Raw genomic sequence first — 20,223 nt, forward strand, 5'->3', positions numbered from 1 at the left:
GTTTTGTTAGTGTCTGTGCAAACCTAATCAGAAAAAGAAGCTTCCTGACTGAGATCAGGGGGTCTCAGCCCGGGCTAGGACCCCCAGTGCTGACCTAGTCGACCAATTTGGTAATACCCAGCCAGCGTCTTCAGCTTTCTCCAGAAGTCTGTCCTTGAAACTCTCCTTGTCTTACCTCCAAGTTTCCTCTTCCCAAATCTGTGCTTTACAGACGCCAGGCTCATGGGTGGGCCATGTTGGCTCTCTGAGCCTGTTTCCCCTTTTATAACGTGGGGTGTAGAGACCAGCGGCCAGTGCTTACTTTCCAGGTGATTCAGTGCCCCCTTTATTTAGTGGGGTGACTAAGCCTCCTGCCCCTCCTCCTGCCCACAGCACTGATGCACTTGGCACCAATAAAATTCCTGGAGGCCTTGGGAAGGGGGTGGCTGGGAGGTGTGCTAGCCTCACCTGGAGGCTCACCCCTTTGTCATCAAGGCTGGGACCAGAAGACAGCCCCCAGGAGAGAGAGCCCTGGGCCTTGTTCCCTGTGGAAGGACCCTCCATTTGAAGAAATGAAAAGAAGAAAAGAATGACGGAAAAGCCCACCAGCCTGGATCTTGCAGCCCTGGGGTTCCTCATCAAACATATATGGTGATAGTTTGAGGGTTTTAGGATGGGATGTGGGTGGTGGCAGGGGAGGGGAGGTTGTAGGAGAAGGGGGCTCCGTGAGCCCATGCCTCAGCTGCTTGTCACCCTCCATCCAGGTCTGGGAAGAGGGTGGGGTGTTAAGTGAAGGCTCAGAGGCACCAGCCCACTCAGGGCCACTGCCTCCCCCCGGCCCCGCTCCCTGGAGTGGCGCCCATCTCCCGGTGGTGTCTGGCCCCACCTCCCACCCGTCTGTCCAGCTCACCTGGACGACTCCGGGCCCCACGTGGCCAGCACCCCCTCATTAAGCCTTACCTGCAACCAGGATGGCTGGAACTCCTCCCTGCCCAGTCAGCCTGAGGCCCCTGGAGAACTACCCCCCACCCCCCAAACTCAACCCCCGCTCCCCACCCACTCACCAGACACGCACAGTCATTCCAGTTTGGACTCTCTGAGCCATTTCCGGAAAGAACTGGATTAAACTCTGCCCCCTGCCTGTCACCCTGGGAACTTCCTTTCTGTCCACACACCAGCTTGGAGCCTGGAAGTCGGCCCTCACAAAGCCCTCCCTTCAAGGCCTCCAGGCTGGGCTGGGTCCGGGAAGAATTGGGAGCGGCCCGTGATGTTGGAGAAGACTCTTGAGAGTCCTTTGGACTGCAAGGAGATCCAACGAGTCCATCCTAAAGGAAATCAGTCCTGAATATTCATTGGAAGGACTGCTGTTGAAGCTGAAACTCCAGTACTTGGGCCAAGTGATGCGAAGAACTGACTCATTTGAAAAGACCCTGATGCTGGGAAAGATTGAAGGCAGGAGGAGAAGTGGACGACAGAGGATGAGATGGTTGGATGGCATCACTGACTCAATGGACATGAGTTTGAGTAAACTCCGGGAGTTGGTGATGGGCAGGGAAGACTGGTGTGCTGCAGTCCGTGGGGCCGCAAAGAGTCGGACATGACTGAGCAACTGAACTGAACTGTGGCCTCACCCCATCGCAGGTTTAGCTCCAAAGAGGAGGAAAGAGTGACAGGCCAGGCGGGGAGGGGTCCAGGCTGTGGCCCCGGGGCTGGGGTAGAACAGGGGAGAAGAAAGGGGGTGCATAGGAGCCTGGGTCGTGGACAGGTGGGACCCAGACGGGCGTCTAGCGGAGCTTCCTGGAGGAGGAGGCGGGGATGCAAGGGCAAAGAGTGGCTGGAGCAGAGGGGCGAGCCCTCCTTGCGACCCTCTCTTCCCGGGGACTCTCTGAACCCTTTCCAGCAGCGCTGCGGGCCAGCATCGCAGAGGGACGAGACCCCCAGCCGAGACGTGGGCTGGACAATGAGCCCGCGACCGCTGGACTGACTTCGGTGACTGGCAGCGCAGGCCAGGCCAGGCCAGGCCGTCGGGGCCCCGCAGCCGCCTGGGCACCGCCGCTCGCCTTGGGCGGAACTTTGCCCTCGGTCCCTGGGGCGGCGCTGGCCACGCCCCCGGGGGAGGAGTCGAGTCGGGGGCGGGGAGGCCGCCTGGCTCCTCGGCGGTCCGCGGCGGCGGCGGCGGCGGCGACGGCGACATGGAGAGCGGGGCGTACGGCGCGGCCAAGGCGGGCGGCTCCTTCGACCTGCGACGCTTCCTGACGCAGCCGCAGGTGGTGGTGCGCGCCGTCTGCTTGGTGAGCCTGGGTGCGGGGCCGCGGGGACCCTACTTCGTCGCCAGGCCGGGGGCGGCGAGGGCGGAGGGGGCCTCCGCGCGCCGGAGAGCGCGACAGGTGGTAGGGGCCTAGGCCCGGGGGTGAAAGCGGCGCGCGCGGGGCGGGCGAGCGGGGCCCGGGACCCTACAGCGGCGCACCACCGCCCGCACCCCGGGGCCCCGCCGCCCACCCCCACTCCGATCCCCGCCGCCCCCCACCCCGGGCCCTGCCACCCCCACCTCCCGGCCCGGGCACCGGGTGGCCCGGGAGGCGCCGCCGGGAGCAGGCCCGTCGCCCTGCTGGCAGTGGGAGGAGCTTGAGGCGGCTCCAGGACAGGTGGCCAGCGTGCCACGACTCCCAGCCTGGGGGAATTCATCAGGAGGGGGGCTTTCCGAAGCCACGTGGGGTGCACGGGGTTGCGGGGGAGGGCCTGGCCACCCTGAAACAGAGCCTGTCTTCCACTCAAGAGCAGCCCATGGGTCTGCTTCCCCACCCAAGGTCAAGTGACTCTAGTCTGTGCCCCTCCCCCTGAGCTGGGTGAGCCGCTCCAGCACCAGGTTACTGGGGCAGGGGGTTGGTGGGAGGGCCCCTCCTCTTGGACAACCAGAACTCAAAGCTGGACATGGTGTTAGCCAGCCCGCAGGCAGAGGGCTGGGTCTACAGTAGCCACTCTGCACCTGCCTGGGGCTGAAGCCCTGTGAGTTGCCCTGGTGACACCCTCATCCGCACTCTGCCTGACCTGTGGGGTCCGACCCCAGGAGCAGATGCCCATGTTTCGAGATGGCAGTGCCAGGAGTCAGGCTGGCACACTGCTCCCAGCATCCAGAGTTCCGGCTTCATCTTCAGCTGGGGGTGGGGCTTGTGACTGCCAGCTCTGGAGCCTATTGAGAGGGCCTTGTGCAGGCAGGCAGGGCAGGCGGGGGAGAGGCCTGGGCTAGTCCCAGAGGGAGCCAGGTGTCCGGACTCATAAGGCAGGGTGGGGCGGTAGCCTTTCAGTTTGGGGTGGAGACAGATGATGTGAGGCTGCTCCCAAGGGCCCGGAGCCCCTCCCAGCGTTGTGGCTGGTGCACCCTCTTGACCCCCTACCCCAGTGCCTCCAGGGTCGAGTACAGAGCTGTGTCCACAGGCCTGCTGGGCAGACCCGCCTGATGTGCCCTGTGTGGGTGGGACCCGCTGTAGGCAGAAGCCAACAGGAATTCCCTGGGAGGCCAGGGGACAGGATGCCAAAGAGCCCAGAATTCTTTGTAGGAGGAAAACTGGCCAAACGGGGGAGCCCAGCCTGGAGCAGGGAAGAGTCAGAGGGGGCTGTGGGAGTTGGCAGTCTGGGGACCCGATTTCAGTTCAGAGGCCTGGTTTTCCTGAAGTTGGAGGAGTTCTCCATCACTGGGTGTTCAGGCCGAGGCTGGGCGCTGGAGAGGTGACTCAGGCAGGTGGTGATCGGGGGTGAGACTCCAAGCTTGGGTTTCTCTGACTTTGTGAGCCATCCTGCTTAAAACTCACTAAAAGTGGGAGTGGTCAGGCAGAGCCATCCCCCAGGCAGACAGCGGGGTGGGCAGTCCCCACCCAGGAGATCCCCCTGCACTCCCCACTGTCCTCAGTCCAGGAATCCCCAGTCATGCCCCTCATGACGGATGTCTGGAGAAGGGAGTGGGGAGGGGACTTGCTCCTCAAGTTCAGGAAGGACTGGGTCGCTGACCTCCAGCAGGGGAACAGCAGGAGCGGCAGAGGCCAGTGTCCCCTCCCGTCAGGGTCCCACTCCATGTGCCGCCTGGGGGTGTGGCCCACGAGGGTGGCGGTCACTCAGCTCTTCCCCCGCCTCCTGCTCAGGTCTTCGCCTTGATTGTCTTCTCGTGTATCTTCGGCGAGGGCTACAGCAACACCCACAATTCCCACCAGCAGTACTGCGTGTTCAACCGCAACGAGGATGCCTGCCGCTACGGCGCCGCCATCGGGGTGTTGGCCTTCCTGGCCTCAGCCTTCTTCTTCGTGGTTGACGCCTATTTCCCCCAGATCAGCAATGCCACTGACCGCAAGTACCTGGTCATTGGTGACCTGCTCTTCTCAGGTATCGGCCAGCTGCCTGCACCTCCATTTGATCTTGGGGTAAACAGGAGCAGCAGTGTTCCCAGAAGCTCTAGGGGTCTGTGGCTGAAGGCTGGGGAGGGGTGGGAGCAGCCCCGGGTCCCCCCACGCCCGCAGTCAGGCTGGCACTCACCGTCCGCTGAAACCCCCTGGAGCTGAGTGGGGCTTGAAGCAGAGCCCTAGAGAGGGCATCCTGTCCCCACTCCAGCTTCTGCATCAGCACCTCTGCACCCCGGGAGGCTTCTCGCTCCCGGGGGCCCCTGTCCTGCCGCCGCTCCATGGAGCTGACCCTCCCCTCCCGGCCTTCGCCCCAGCTCTCTGGACCTTCCTGTGGTTCGTTGGGTTCTGCTTCCTCACCAACCAGTGGGCGGCCACCAAGGTGGACGACGTGCGTATAGGAGCCGACTCAGCCCGGGCGGCCATCACCTTCAGCTTCTTCTCCATCTTCTCCTGGGTAAGTGGACCCTGGGCAGGCCAGGGTCCTGGTGTCTCTGGTGAAGGGTGGTGCAGGGCTGAGGAACCCAAACCTTGGGGCTCCCTGCAGGGTGTGCTGGCCTCCCTGGCCTACCAGCGCTACAAGGCTGGAGTGGATGACTTCATCCAGAACTACGTGGACCCCACTCCAGACCCGAACACGGCCTACGCCTCCTACCCAGGTGTGCCCGCGGACACCTACCAGCAGCCGCCCTTCACCCAGAACGCTGAGAGCACCGAGGGCTACCAGCCGCCCCCTGTGTACTGAGCTGCCGCGGGGATGGTGTGCGGAGGGAGGAGGGCGCCTGGGGGCCTCCCCTCCTCCCCAGCTCCTCCCCCAAGGCTCGGCTCCTAGAGCCGCCGGCCCCTCTCAACGCACCTGGCTCCTGTCCGAACTGACACAGGGCCTGGAGAGAGCGCCCTGAAGTGCCTGTGCCCCAAGGGCTTCACCCACCACTCCTCGAGGGCATTTTTTTAGGAAAGCGTTTTTTAGCTAGACATGTTTTGTTGCTTTTAATGACCGGCATCCCCACCTGGAATAGCTCCAGGCACCCGATGTGCTGTTTTGACAAGTGCCTTAGCTTCTCCCCAGCCCAGGAGCCGGGCCCACATCCAGGCGCCGGTGGCTGCAGCCATCTGGGGTTCTCTGCCAAAGACGAGGCTGCGGGGCCTTCTCCTGGCTCCTGCCGCGGGCGCTGGGCCAGGGCTTCTTCCCTCCTCACTCAGGTTTGTTCCGCCCCAGCCCCCTGCCCGCTCTGCGGGCGGCCGGCCGGCCGTGCTCACTGCTGAAGTGTCTGCTCGCTTGGACCTGTGGTCACTCTGTGCCAGTGCCTCTGGGTCACCTTCCTGGCAGCCGAGGGGGACTCAGGCAGCTGTCTCAGATCCCGCCCTGTGGCCGCAGGGAGGGGCTTTGCCTGACAACACCCAGCTTTATGTAAATATCCCAGCTCTGTCAGGAGGTGTGGGATGCACCCACAGCCCCCAGGCTGCTCTGAATGTATATTACAAAGCCTTGGGGGAAGGACGCACAGCACCCTTGGATTCTGTTAGACTAATTCTGGAGATGGAATAAATGGTTTTCTCATTCATAATCTCCATGTCATTGGCGGGGCCTCTCCCGGGGGCTGGGAGGAAGAGAAATTCCACCGAGGTCCAAGCTGTGGCTGAGGCCCTATGGAACCTAAGTTGTGGCAGCCTGCCCCTCCATTGTGCCCAGCAACTCCCCCCACCCCCACCCGGCCTGGGGTCTCATGCCTCACACCGCCCTCCATCAGCATCTTAAAATAGCAACTGTGCTCAGCTTGTAAACAACACAGCTCTTCTGGGCCGCCTTGCCAGGGTCCTGGCATGCCCCAGGAGGGGCAGGGGTCCTCTGCTTCCTGTAGTCAGGGCTCAGAACCCCTGCAGCCTGTCTCAGACCCTTGGGGAGCCGGCCTAACTGCCCAGCCCACGCCAGGGAGCAAGCTCCACTCAGGCAGGAGGCCAGGGCCCCCGAGGCAACTCTGGACTTCCCCTTTCGAGCAGTGAGAGGGAGCTGTCAAAAGTGGGCCCCAGTAGTTTCAAAATCCTGAGTAAAAACTCACAGGGTTTGGGAATTAAGGTCTGACCATGGTACTGCACCTCTGTAACCTGAGACCAGCCACAAGCCAATGGGAGGGAGAAGCTGAGGTAAGGGTGGGGGGACTCAGACCCCATCTGCACGGGACAGACCCTCAGCCCAGGCCTACCCCACCCTGGAGCACCCTCACCTTCCCATAAGCTGCCCACAGCCAACGGGCTGTGGCGGAGCCCAAGGCACAGCAGAGCTGGTCTTCCTGTCTCCTGAACGGTCAAGTGTCTGTTTCACAAACTAAAACCTGACCTCACAGCCTCAGCTGGCAGCACAGACCAAGGCTTCATCTTTCCAACCAAGCCACAGGCTCCTGCATCCATCTTGACCTGAAACCCGCCCAGACAGAAGAGCAGGCAAACATTCCTCTTAGAACACTTGATGATCATCTCTCAGTTAAAAAGATTTGTGGTTAAGGGGTCAGGAGTACTAGAAAAAGATTTGAAAGGAAATCCCCATACCTGAATCATGTCAGAGGTGTCTATAGTGAGACCCGGGGAATCCCAGACAGTTAAAAGAGAAATATGCTTTTACCAACCAATAAATTTTAATATTAGTTATCAGTTCCATACACACACACAGCCCCCATCTCCTTAGAAGACAAGCCCATGGGAGCTGAGCCCCAGAGTAGGGTAAGTGTCACCCATGTGGAAGAAGCTGTAATTCCGGAGAAAATGATCGCCAGATCAGGAAGGGCTTTCAGCCCAAAAGGAAATAAGAACAAGTCCAGCCATCCCCAGGGTCAGCCGGGAGCCGGTCCCAGGCTGAGGGACCAAGTCTTTGCGTGGGAGGAGGCCCATGCTGAGCCAGAGGAGCTGGGGTATGGACTGCCCTGTGAGAACAGAAACTCAACAGCAAATGCCACAAAGGGGGAAGAAGCCGGCGACGCCGATGTCACAGCAGCTTGCGGCTTGGCCTCACCCCAAGAGGGACGGCTGCAGCGGCCAGACCCCGCCTCGCAGGGCGGCCAGCTCCGGCCTGGGGAGACTGCGATGGCCCCGCAGCCGGGATGGGAACTGAGAAAAGCCAGTGGGCAGGCAAGGAGGGAAGTGTGCAGTGCAGACCACCAGCCGCTGCCTTGGCCTGGGAAAGGGCGCAGCAGCCAGCCGATGGCTGGTGAAACCTCCATCCCCCCAACACCACCCCACCCTCAACTTCCTCCTCCAAGAAGGTCGGGCAGCGCGCGGGCGTCCGCCAGGGGGCGACCGCGGGCGGGGGGAGCAGGTGGCCGGTGAGTGCCCGCCCCGGGGAGGGGCCAGTGCCTCAGTTGGCCTGACTGCACTGCAGGATATGAGGGGCAAACAGCTTCCGGGCTCCTGGGGCCTCCGCGGGCTTTACCAGCGTCATCGGGCAGTTCTCCTTATTCTCTTCGCTGTCTAGCACGGCGGGCTGACCCGAGGCCTTCTTGAAATAGCACAGGCGGCACACGGAGTGGTACTTGTCCGCTCCTCCGATGACCTCGACCTGACCGTAAGACAGGAAGAACCTGCACTGAGCGGGGGGCGCAGCGCCCCACCCCTCACCCCTGGGAGAAGGCAGAGGGCGGCTACGTCCTTCTCCACACCCAGCCTCTTGGTGTAGGCGCCCCTCCCTGCCCCCCACCCGCCCATCCTTTGGAGAAGGTGGGGGGCAGCTACCTCCTTCTCCACGCCCAGCCTCTTGGTGTAGGCGGCCTCTCGGAAGCACTCCATGCACACCGCCGTCAGCTTGACCACGCTCTCCGCCAGGGGCACCAGGTTCAAGATGGTCCCAAAAGCCTGTACCGGCCACAGAAAGACGGGTGCACACTCATTTCACCGGGTGGGCTTTTCCTAGAGCCCCTGACTCACAGCCCTGAAGCCAGGAAACTAAGCCTGGACCTTGGCTTCCCCCAGAGCACCAGCCAAGGCAGGTGGAGTCAGGGTCACCCCCGGGAGCTGGGTCTGGCTGGCCTGAGTGCCTGGGCTCGGGCATGGTGTGGGCATCCAGGGCGGGCTGGGCTGTCCAGTTCTGTGCCCTGCCCAGGCCCCTCCGTCCCCGGTCCCATCCCAAGACTTGGACCAAACACTTCACCTTCCTCTGGAAGGTCCCATCCAGTGCAGCCACGATGACGGTCTTCCCCGAGTTGGCCATGTTTTCGCAGAACTCCACGATGTCAGGGAACTGGGGGAAAGGGTGAGAGGAGGAGGAGGGAGTGAGCTTCTGCCCTGGGTAGCAGCTTCCGGGAGCTGCGGACACGCCACCAGGCCCAGAAGCTCCAGCTACCTGGGTCGGCGTGCAGCTGAGACAGGGCAGCCCCAGCCCTCCCACCCGGCACACGGCCTGCACACCCACAGTTGCCTGACTCGCTCCCCCATCGCACCAAGTTTCCACAGCAGAGCCAGGCCGTGCTCCAGGCTAGGCGCCCGGACCTGCCACCAGGGTGATGCAACCCAGGTGGAGAGGCCGTCTGCCACCACAGTGGACCAAAGCTCAGATCCGACACTGCCTCGGGCTTGAACCCGGTTCTCGGTTGGACCCATTCATTAGCTGTGACCCTGGCAATGATTTCACGTTCCGGAGCCCAGGAAAAGGCAAGGAAGGCCCTTGGTGATGTTTAAGGATTAAGGACACTCAAATACCTCATTACATATGCTATTTGGCTGAGAGGCAGGCTCTGTGTGTTTGCTTTTGTTTTTTTCTTCTTTTAAACATAATGTGCCGTGAGATGCCTGGAGAAGGGGTAGGAGTTCCACTGGCCACTTACAGAGCAGGATGGCTCAACACACCACCTGCAGAAAGTCACTTACTTGGTAAATCAAATTTCATTTCAAGTGGCCCAAGGGGCCACTACTTAAACGAATCCTTTGGTGACCTTTCACTGGTCAATCATCTATCTGGTCTGTGGGTTGGGGGAAGTGGGGAGTTCGAGTGTTTGGGCAAAGGGTCTCTCTCCAAGCCACTCGTGGAGGTGTATAGTTACAAGACCTGAGGGTTCACCCATAGGAGGACCAGGACAGGGCTTAGAGAACCCGGAACAGTTCCAGCAGGATTCACGAAAGCCAGATCTGACCGCCCTCTGCAGGGTTTGCTGAGCCTGTGCTATGGAAACAGCACCTCCCACCCTGAGGCTCCAGCCTGGCTCCAGGTGAGGCCCCTCCTCTTCTCTAAAGGACTCGCTCCTCACAGATCACAGAAATGTAGCCCCCAGCCTGCAAGGACCCGTCCACCAGTGCCCCCCACCCCCACCCACGTTGTCACAAACAAAACTGTTTCTAGACATTGCCAGAAATCCACGGGGACGGCGGGGGGCAGAACCACCCTGGGAGGAGCACCCTCTTCATCCTACCCTCCCTGTCCAGACATGGTCCCTCCACACCAGGGTTTGGGGACTGCGAGGGGTCCTCCACCCTGCCTCCTGCAGTGATGCCAGTGATGAGAGAGCTCAGTTCTTCCACCTGAACTTTGTGCCCTGTTCACATGCCACCCCGCTCTCTGCCCAAACACTGAACCCAGGGCCCCCCGCAGGGGTTCCTGGATGATCCAAGGTACAGTCAGAGCTGCCCAGGTAGTCTGCAACATCCCAGAAGGCCCACTGGTAACCAACCAGGTTACTGACGTTTATTTCTGTCACCATTCATTTTTTTAGGTTATGTTATGGGTTGACTCGTGAACCCTTCCACCCCCACCACCCCCCTCCCCGCCAAATCCTTATGCTGAAACCCTGACCTCCAATACCTCAGAATGCGACCTTATTTGGAGAGAGAGTCTTTGCAGAGGTCATCCAGTTAAAGCAGGTATGTAGGGTGGGCCTCACTCCGGTATGAATGGTGTCCTCGCAAAAAGGGGAAACTTGGACCCAGGGACAGACAGAGGAGAAGATGAATGTGAAGATGCAGGGAGCAGATGGCCACCCACACACCGAGGGGACCGGCCTGAGACAGACTCTCCAACTCTCCCTCGCGGCCTCAGGGGGAACCTGCCCTGCCCACACCTTGATCTTGGGCTCCCAGCCTCCAGAGTTGTAGGAAATGAATGTCTGTGGTTTAAACCGCCTGGTCTGCAGTGCATGTTACAGCAGCCAGAGACCCCAGTACAGGTTACATTTAAAGCGGGACTTCAGAGAACCTAGCAAACGAATTTTCTTGGGAGATAAAAATGATCACCACGGGGGATCCAGCGAGAAAAGCAACAGGAGGGGTTTCTCGACAGTGACAAGCCTGCCCATGTGATTCATCTGCTGGTCCAGCACCAGGGCTGACCTGCCGAGAACCGCTTCCTGAACAAGGTGTGATGGGTGGGGGAGAGGACCGAAAGCTGTGGAAGCGGAGATCAGGCAGCCAGGAAAGAGATTTGCCCTTGTCGTCATGTTGCTGAGAGGTGGTGGCCTCGTGATGCTCGAGGGAAGCACCCCGGCCCTGCCCAGGCGGAGACCTCACTTCCTGGCAGCCCGGCTGGCGTTGAAGGTTGCAGAGGCCACAGGAGGGGATGGGGCGAAGGATGTGACAGTGAAGGATTCAGCCGCTCCACCTTGAATGGTAAAGACTAAATGAGATGCCCAGACCAAATCCAGAGGCAAATAAACCAGGAAGAAGTATTTACAGCATGTAACAAAGTGGTACTGGTTATATCACACGTCCTAGAGGAAAGACAACCCAAGAGGAGGCTCTTTACAAAAGGAAAAATACAGGGAAAACAGTGTCAGCCACCCAGGAAGAAAAGAGAAAGGCAGGCAGAACAGAATATGTGCGTGCAGCCACCGCCCCCTGCCCTCCTCGGGGGATGTCTGCAGAGACCCGGAGTTTCCCGCCCCCCTCTCGCAATCCATCCATGCCCCTCCGGCAGAGGACCATCCTGGGCAGCTTCCAGGCTCTCCCAGGGTTAAGGCTGAAGTCCTTCCTGCTGACCAGGCCAAAGCCCCTGATCTGGAGCACACTCTTGCCTGGGAACTTCACCCCACTTTCCTTCCAGCCCCTTTCTGACCGTTCTCATAAAGCATAATCTCCACTGGGGCTCCACCTACTCAAACGGCTTTTCTCTCCCCTAGTTGCCAAAACTTTTACATATCTCTTTCCCCCAGCTAGAATGGAAGTGCAAGGGCGAGACCCTGGCTGTACCCCCAACACCTAGAACACGGCCGCCGGATGGCTCAAGCTCAGAAAACACTGGATGAATAAGCTCGACCTCTTGACCAGTGATTCCAATACACCAGATAAACCCCAATACACCAGACGACAGCCCGAGGTCCACCCACACGTCCATCACAGCCTTTAAGTGCCGCACCCAAGGGGGCGGGTCATGCAAGACATGGTACCTTCCTAAGGACAGGTGTCTGTTGATGTGGAAAGATGGTCACAACACGTGATATGAGCCCGATCTATAAGTAGATATATATGTACGGAGACTAGAAGGATGCAGACCAAGATGTTCTGTGATTTTTGTTTTGTTTTTCTGAGCAGCGAAAAAGAAGGGCAGGGCAGTGGGAGGACCTGCCTGCGTTCACAGTGGGCCTCGGGGTTGCTGTGCTGAACAGAATTAATTTCATACAACTAATTTCACAGAATTAATTTCATGAGCTTCTGGCTCAGTCACACAAGACAAAACCACACTCCTTCTCGGGAATTCCCTGGGGGTCCAGTGGTTAGGATTCAGAGCTCTCACTGCCGTAGGCCCCAGTTCAATCCCTAGTCCAGGAACTAACATCCCACACGTGTTGCATGGTGAAAACAAACCAGACCCCTCCCTAAGCATGTCTGAGCACAGAGAGAACGTAAGCATCACCTTGGCTACGGGATACCAAATGTTCCCCCTCCTGGATAAAGGAGTGACCCCTGCTGCTTCGGCCTCCTGGTCCACCCTCCCTACAGGTGACGTTTAAGATGCTGGTCAGAATCATCGCCCTTCCCAGGATACCAAATCAAAAGCCAAACCGACCTCCAAAACCCTCCCCAGAATGACTCAATGCAGCCCCCATTTCCTAATAACCAAGCCCTCACCCACACCCCCCAGTTCTCATGTCGGTGTCTCCCTGCAACTACAGTCCCCAGTTGTTCAGTTCTGGGGCTATTCCTGGTGGTCCCTGGGCAGAAGATGTTGGTAGTCAATTATGGACTTTCTTCTTAAGTACAGTCCTTCCTGACTTCCTAGATGACCCCCCTTCCTACTTGTGGTAAAGCAGAGATAAGAACGGCACTCAGGGTGATACCGCGAGGCTGGCATGCCCAGGAGCCAGCTGCCCACCTATCACTGTACCCTCAGCTGATAGCTTGGGGACTTCAGACACACCCCTCCCTGACACCCCGTCTGCATGGAAGGATGAAGGAAGGGAGGGGCAGTCCTTCTGTTGGGTCCCATGTTGAGAGGCAGCCCCTGGGACCCCAGACTTCTTTCTAAGCAAGACCCACAGGGGTGAGGACTGGCGATGTTTCTATAGGGGGTTTAATAAATACTTATGATGGAAACTCAACTGTGACTTGCTGGCCAGGGAGGAAGCAGCCATAGAAACACGGAATAGAACTAGGGGTCAGGTGGCCCACCAGCTCCCGAACCAGGGCACTTGGCTCTCCACCAAGGAGGTGTCAGAAGAGGAAGGTCCCTGCCAGGGTGTCCAGCTCAGCCCTGAAAACACACTTAACCTACAGCCAGGGAGCAGAGTGGTTAGCGGGCACACACTGGGCCTGAAGGGCATGAGAGCCTCCCCAAAGCTCACAGTCCCTGTTCTGAGAGCCACCTCCCCAAAACTGACCCAGGCTCCCCAGAGCGTTCCGGAGATCAGCGTCTAGAAGAGAAAGGGAAGAGCTGCAGCCCTGTTCTCACCCTGAACCCCCTCTTACCCCAAGTCCCTCCACCAAGAAGCCACAAAAGAAAACATAAGTGTACGCGTGTGTGCATGAAGAGGCCAGCTAAGACACAGCTGTGTTCAGAAGCAAGCTGACCATCTCCAGAGGCAGAAATGCAGTGGACACAACAAGGTGGGTGAACAGACGGGACACACCGAAAGATACACCCTGTGTGGGGATAGAGGACCCCCAGTCTCAGGTGGGAGGGAAGCCGGGGGCTGTGATCACCAGAACAGAGCCTGAGACATCCCTGTAGGACATTACAGCCGAGCCACTGACTCCACCCTGACCTGGGACCTGGAAGGCAGGGCAGGCAGATTGCCGACCACTCACCTAACACAGAAAAGTATTTCCTTAATTCTCTATTTCCTCTTCCTCCAGGGCATAGCACTGGACCAAATGTACAGATAAGGGACCCATATGCCAAAACTCCAGTGGTGGGAAGGCAGCAGAGGCAAGGCATGCACGCAGACCCTGGCACACGGAAACCACCCAGGGACCCACTGGGTTCTAGGGACCCCCGGGCTCTCCCCTCTCTCCCGTCAGCATGCGGCCACCCAGACTGATCTTGGAAGTCACGTGTGAAGACAGGAGCCTCGTTGGCAGGCGATCCCACCACTGATGACTTGGAATAAATTTCTTTCATGGTAAGCTACTGAAAATTTGGGTTTATTTGTCATAGGAGCTCACATTACCCTAAGGTAATGGCTGGAGGTGGGGGTTGAAGTACACTCCCTCGGGAGTTTTAGTTGTATCCATTTAAGACGCACTTGCAAAAGCAAAACATTGCAAAACACTGGAAAGAAACTAAGATCACAAGAGACAACCCAGAAGCTCAGCCTGAGAACACGCTCCTAACGACCCGGATGCAGAGTGAGCTGGAAACGACTGTAAAAGGAGGTTTCCAGAAAGACAACGGAAGGAACAGAATTGGTTCTTAAACAAGAGTATCTAAATGTCCATCAACAGATGAGTGGATAAAGAAGATGTGGTACATATGTACAATGGAATATTACTCAGCCATTAAAAAGAACAAAACAATGCCACTTGCAGCAGCGTGAATGGACCTGGAGTGAAGTCAGAGGAAGACATCACATAATATCACTTATATGTGAAGTCTAAAAAAAAAAAACAAGGTACAAATGAACTTATTTACAAAAAAGAAACAGAGTCACAGGTGTAGAAAACAAAGTTATGTTTACCAGGGGGCATGAGGTGGGCGAGGATAAACTGGGAGGTTGGGATTGACATATACATACTGCCATATATAAAACAGAGAGCTAATAAGGACCTCCTGCACACCACAGGGAACTCTACTCAATGTTCTGTAATGGCCTGTGTGGGAAAAGAATCAATAAAAAAGAGTGGCTGGATGTATACCTGTAACTGAGTCACTTTGCTGTATGCTTGAAACTAATACACTGTCAATCAACTCTGCTCCAATAAAGCGAAAACAAACAAAAAACCCAAGAGCAGATTGTTACATAAGCCACACCCAGTACAAAACAGGATCAATAAAAATAAGACCTCCCTGGACCACACTGTTCTGAGAGGGAATAGACAGGTTCCCTGCCCAGGAGAGTGATCAGAGAAGCCTTCTCCTGAGCTCCAAGGCGTGCGGCTGCTGCTTTTCCAAAGCAGCAAGGGGAAATACTGGCCAAGTGCCACCCTAATAAAACTAGAAAACAAAATAAAGCCATTTTCACATCAAGACTGGGAGAGCTTCCAACCGACACAGCCTGGCTGTAAGAACTACTAAAGGATGTGTTTCAGTAGGAGGAAAAATAAACCCATAAAGAATAAGCAAGAGGGACTTCCCCAGTGATCGAGCAACTAAGACTGTGCTCCCAATGCAGGGGGCCCGGGTTCAGTCCCTGGTCAGGAAACTAGATCCCATATGCCGCAACTAAGACATACACCACTGCCAAATGAATAATTAAAAAAAAAAAAACAAAAAAAAAACAAGCAAGAAGCATCAATGAGCCAAACCAAACCAAACCCTTCCTTCTGGTATTGAGAAATCAAATTTTTTTGTTCATCATAATTTTTTTTTTTTAAGGTACAATAAATTCCATGTAACAGTAACACAGAGGGACTCCCCTGGTGGTCCAGTGGCTAAGAGTCTGTGCTCCCAATGAAGAGGGCCCAGGTTTGATCCCTGGTCAGGAAGCTAGATCCCCCATGCTACAATGAAGACTGAATGAGACCCAAGCAGTCAAATAAATAAATATTAAAAAAAAAATAACTCAGTAACACAGAAAGCAGGAAGGAGAATTCAAAGGGTTTTCAGATACTAGTTAAAGCAAATTAACTTAGCAATATTTACCTTTAAAGATCAGAAATAGAACCAATAACCTCCAAACCAGCAGAGGAAAAAGGGGGACTTAAGGGGTTCATAGGAAGAGCAATGTCAGGACACGTCAACTTACAAACTGCCCTTCGTCGATGCCTATGACGGCCACGCCCTGGGCATCCTGGATCACGTCCCGGAGCAGACAGGCTGGCAGGGCCTCCATGGTGTTCCTGGGGACAGAAAGCCAGAGTGTGGGCAAGGTAGGGGAACCCAAGGAGACCCGGAACCAAGACGAGGGGCTAGGGAAGTGCCTCACGACCACCCCCTCCCTGCAAAGCAGGTCGAGCCATCTGCCTAGAGCTTCAAGAAGTTACTGCCCGTGGGAAGGCATCTGGGGAGGAGAGTAAAGGTCTCTGTTCAGAAAACCAGTTATTCAACACGAGCTATTTCACTTCACGCTTTGGACTGGAAATTAGCAATGCCCAATGTAAAAGGTCAACCTGGATGCCAAGCTCTTCTCTGCTGTGTGTGTGTGTGTGGGCCCATGATGCTTTGGGGATGAATGAAATCTTTTAATTCTCTTTTAAAACTCAGAATAAGGGGCTTCCCTGGTGGCTCAGTGGTAAAGGATCTGCCTGCCAGTGGAGGAGGCACAGGTTCGAGCTCTGATCCTGGAAGACCCCGCGTGCTGCACGGCAACTGAGCCTGTGAGCCACAGCTACTGAGCCTGTGCCCTGGAGCCTAGTAGCTCCAACGACTGAAGCCCGTGTGGCCTGGGAGAAGCCACCCCAGTGAAAAAAGCCTGCCCACCACAACTCGAGAGTGGCCCTCGCTCGCCTCAACTAGAGAAAAGCCTGAACAGCAAGGAAGATCCAGCCCAACAAAAAATAAATAAATAAAATTATTAAAAAAAATCAGAATGTGACTCAGTCTGATTTTTGTCTTTCTAGCAATGTAGTCAGAGTATAATTTTTATTTTTTCTTTTGATAGAGGAAGGGGCCCATGAAAGTCTTACCATGGCCCGGGGCAGACCATTAGCACCAGAATCTAAGACTTGCAGCCCCAAGCGCCAGCAGAGATAAGCTGGGAACACCAACCAGCAGGGCGGTGACCTAGAATTCCCTCCTTTGGACTCCTCTGGCTGATTACAGGATTTCTTACAGACCATAGAGCTATTAACAGGCAGAGTCAAATCCACATTCATGCTTCTGCCTCGTGTTTCCTAAGGGCGGATTCCCACCCAGCAGAGTATGAAAGCGAAAGGCAGCTGTGGGAATGTTCCAGTGCATTAAATGACAGTGAATCCCACCCTGCCCCCACAGCCAGGCCTTCTGGAAGAGGAAAGCTAGTTCTTTGTCTTTTTTTTTTTTTAAAGTTTCTGTTTTTCTACAACGTTATTTTCTTCTGTTTCCATTTCTGCCTGCTCCTCTGAACTAGCCTTGCAAGGGGCTAGGAGCTTCCTGAAGGTTCTGCAGTTTGCAGCTAGAGTAGCTCAGACCATAAAGAATCTGCCTGCAAGGCAGGAGACCTGGGTTCAATCCCTGGCAACCCACTCCAGTATTCTTGCTGGGAAAACTCCCATGGACAGAGGGGTGGCAAAGAGTTGGACATGACTGAGCAACTTTCTCTTTTAAAACTATGCCGTAGTGATTATTTTACCAGTTATCTTATGGTCATCCTGCTTCAAGCTCTGGGAAGAGTGTGAAACTATTTCCTGCATTTTAAATTCCCCACCCTTCCCCAAATAAAGAAAACCAGAATGCAGGCAAGGCAGTAAGCTGGTTCCATCTCTAGCAAGAGCAGCGTCTCTGGAGCGTTGTCACCCTGCCAAACGTTCGGTCTCTGCTGGGGCTTGTCCAGGCCTCACAGCCCATGTCAGAGAGGGTCTGTGACCCTGGGGTGAGCTTGGATTTCACCCCATTGAACAGACTCCAGAAGCTTCACTTCTATTTGCTGCAGCGTTGCCTCTACTGCCTGATTGTCCTCCCCTGATGCTCCCCGAGTCCCATGCAGCAGAGGCCTGTGTTTTAGGGATGAGAAGGCAAATTTGGAGATGTAAATGACCTATCTGCAACAGACAGTAGGTCGGGGAAATGTCATAATGTTTAACTTAACTCCAAGTCCAGGGCCCTCTAAGCCTCAGCACCTGCCCGCACTGCCATATAAGTACCGCGCGCTAACCGATTGCGCCACTGGAGCTTCCCTGCCCGCCTTCAGAACCCCACTCGTTAGCCTATGAAATCACCCAGCCCGTAAAAACTAACCATGCCATATGTTGAGGCCACTCTCTCCTTCTGAGATGGGCCATACTCTGTCTGTGGCGTGTGTTTCTCTCTAAAGAAATCCACCTCTTACCTTTAAAAAAAAAAGCTCCCACCCTGAAACCACACACAGCATGGCCTTGATGCTGGGGGCTCAGGTGGACAAATCTGGAAGACAACAGTGTCTCAGGCTCCAAAATATCAGGCCCCAATCTGCTGCATGGAATGGCAGGAATGGTACTAAATCTCACTTCCCAACTTCAGGCAGCGGACTGAAATGTCCACAGGGCGCAGGCAGATAAACATAAAAGGGGGATGCTCCAAGGCCACAAGACGAGGGGAAGTCAAGGACAAGCCAACTAAAAATTTAAATAAGATTCACTCTGCAGGCCAACAGGACCAGTTTGCACCCTCCATGGAGGTCAAGAACAGCATTTCTTAACCTTGGCCAGATACTACTGACATTTGGGGCTGGATCATTCTTTGCTGTGAGGCGGTCTGTGCATCGTAGAATGTTCAGTGGCATTCCTCTACCGACTAGTTGCCATCATGCCCTTATCTCCTCCTGTGGTTAAAAACTAAAAACATCTCCAGACATTACAAATAGACTCTAGAAGGCAAAATCACCTCCTCTGGGTTAAGAACCACTGGGCTAGAGTCCCAAGAAAGGCCAAGTTGTAGGGTACCATGCCAAGCAACTAGGAAAGTTAGCAGATTTAAACAGTTCGTTGTCAGGCATCAGCATTATTAACCATCTGCTCTAAAGAACTCTCACAGTATGTTCTGTGAATTTACACCGGGCTTCTCACAAAAGGTGTGGGGACAAGATGGAAGAGGCAGGGACTGACCGGTCATGTGTGGAGAAGAGGCTGCTGTAACGCGTGTCTTTGGCATATTTGATCACCAGGCACTTGTACTGGGCAATCTGGAAGCGACGGACCCGTCTCATCAGCTCAGTACTGCAAGGGAAGGCCCAAGCGTTAATGTGGACGAGGAAGACCCCAATAGCTCAAGTTGGGCTCCCCACCGCCTTCTGGGGGTCTGCAGCCTGAGTCCCACCCATGGAGGGGAAGGCCGCAGGGCAGGGTGTGGGGAAGGTCTCACAGAAAGGGCCCCAGCACAGAGTTTCAGTCTAGGCCCAGGAGGGAGGAGCATGTCTGGGCAGGAAGTCATTCTCTATAGGGAGGGTGTCAAGGAGGGGCCCTCAGGTGGTCCAGGGAGGGGCTGAAGGAGTGATTCTGTCAGGGGCACAGTGGGGTGGGCAGAGGCAAAGACCACATGCAGAGGAGAGGGGTCCAGATTCCATTCCAAAATCATCTCACCCCACAGTTCTTCACCTAATCTGAACGAACAGAACTTTTTGGTGCAACAAGGAAAGCATCAAGTCTGTGTCCACGAGCCCACCCTGAGCCTCACCATCGTGGGCAAGGGCTTTGAGCTGGAGGGATCTCCCCCAGGGCCATGTAGGAAGGGGTCAGGGGAGTGACTGGGAGCTCGCTGGCCCCACCTGGTCTGGGATTGGGTCTATCACTTCAAGGAAGTGAAGGTGCCGGTGGCTTGACTCTGCAGCGTGCAGAGTGACCACCTTCCTGGGCCATCTAAGGAAACAGTCACACTGGAAGGAAGCGACAGACACTGCAGGACGCTCAGGGCCCGGCCACCGTGCACACGCTCTACAGGTGGGGCTTTGGAGGGGCTAAACGATGATCAAACGATGACCAGCTCCCGGAAGGATGGGTGGTTGCATGGCCCCAAGCGGAGGAGGGTCTGACGGAAATGGGAGGAGCGCCTCCTCCGCGAGGAATTCCACGGAGGAGAGACATTCTGGGCGGGAAAGCGGGGGTCGGGCAGCCGGAGATGTCTGGGGGTGGGGGGGCCGGTGCTCTGAGAGGGGCCGCAGGTTCGGGGCGGGGCGGACGGCGTCCCGGGGGGCTGGAGGAGGAGCAAGGAAGCAGAGGAGGTCCTGGGCCACCCCCGTCCCGCAAGGCCATTACCTTTTTCCTGAGAACATGGGTCCGAGAATCACCTAGGAGAAAAGGAGAGGTCACTTCGGGACCCGGGGCGCACAGATACCCGGGGACCTCCCCCCCTCCACCAGTCACGACTCCGACCCTGACCCCGACCCCGCCCCGGCGCCCGCACCTGGATCTGCCCCCGGGTCTTGCTGGGGGAGCCTGGCAGCACGTTGGGCAGGTTGATGCAGCTCATGGCACCTTCAGGGAGCTGGCAAACCGAGCACTCTGCGCCGCCGCCGCCTTGCAGGCTCCCGCCGGTTCCCGCGCAGGGCACGTTATCCCTGGCGCGGGCCAATCGGGAGCCAGGGCCGCAGTCCCGGAACCAATCACCGCGCGGCCGCGGGACTGGAGGGAGATTTGGCTTCAGCCCGCCCCCTCGTGGGAGGGACCAGAAACGCGCGTA

General features: G+C 56.7%; 2 protein-coding genes across 2 annotated transcripts; one reads left to right on the plus strand and one right to left on the minus strand.

The window, feature by feature from the left end:
- Window positions 1-2,109: 2,109 nt before the first annotated feature.
- SYNGR2 (synaptogyrin 2) lies at window positions 2,110-5,935 on the plus strand. Its single transcript, XM_043462265.1, has 4 exons — window positions 2,110-2,270; window positions 4,116-4,353; window positions 4,685-4,824; window positions 4,915-5,935. The coding sequence occupies exons 1-4, from the start codon at window positions 2,172-2,174 to the stop codon at window positions 5,110-5,112; spliced, it is 675 nt and encodes a 224-aa protein (XP_043318200.1). The 5' UTR covers window positions 2,110-2,171; the 3' UTR covers window positions 5,113-5,935.
- Window positions 5,936-6,978: 1,043 nt separating this feature from the next.
- TK1 (thymidine kinase 1) lies at window positions 6,979-20,132 on the minus strand. The gene is made up of 7 exons (XM_043462264.1): window positions 19,948-20,132; window positions 19,800-19,831; window positions 18,654-18,764; window positions 15,680-15,773; window positions 8,506-8,595; window positions 8,091-8,210; window positions 6,979-7,917 (listed from the first exon to the last, which is right to left on the minus strand). Exons 1-7 carry the CDS (start codon window positions 20,011-20,013, stop codon window positions 7,717-7,719), a joined length of 714 nt encoding a protein of 237 aa, XP_043318199.1. The 5' UTR covers window positions 20,014-20,132; the 3' UTR covers window positions 6,979-7,716.
- Window positions 20,133-20,223: the final 91 nt, after the last annotated feature.

The sequence above is a fragment of the Cervus canadensis genome, chromosome 1 (genome assembly GCF_019320065.1).
Source record: "Cervus canadensis isolate Bull #8, Minnesota chromosome 1, ASM1932006v1, whole genome shotgun sequence".
Taxonomy (NCBI): Eukaryota; Metazoa; Chordata; class Mammalia; order Artiodactyla; family Cervidae; genus Cervus; species Cervus canadensis.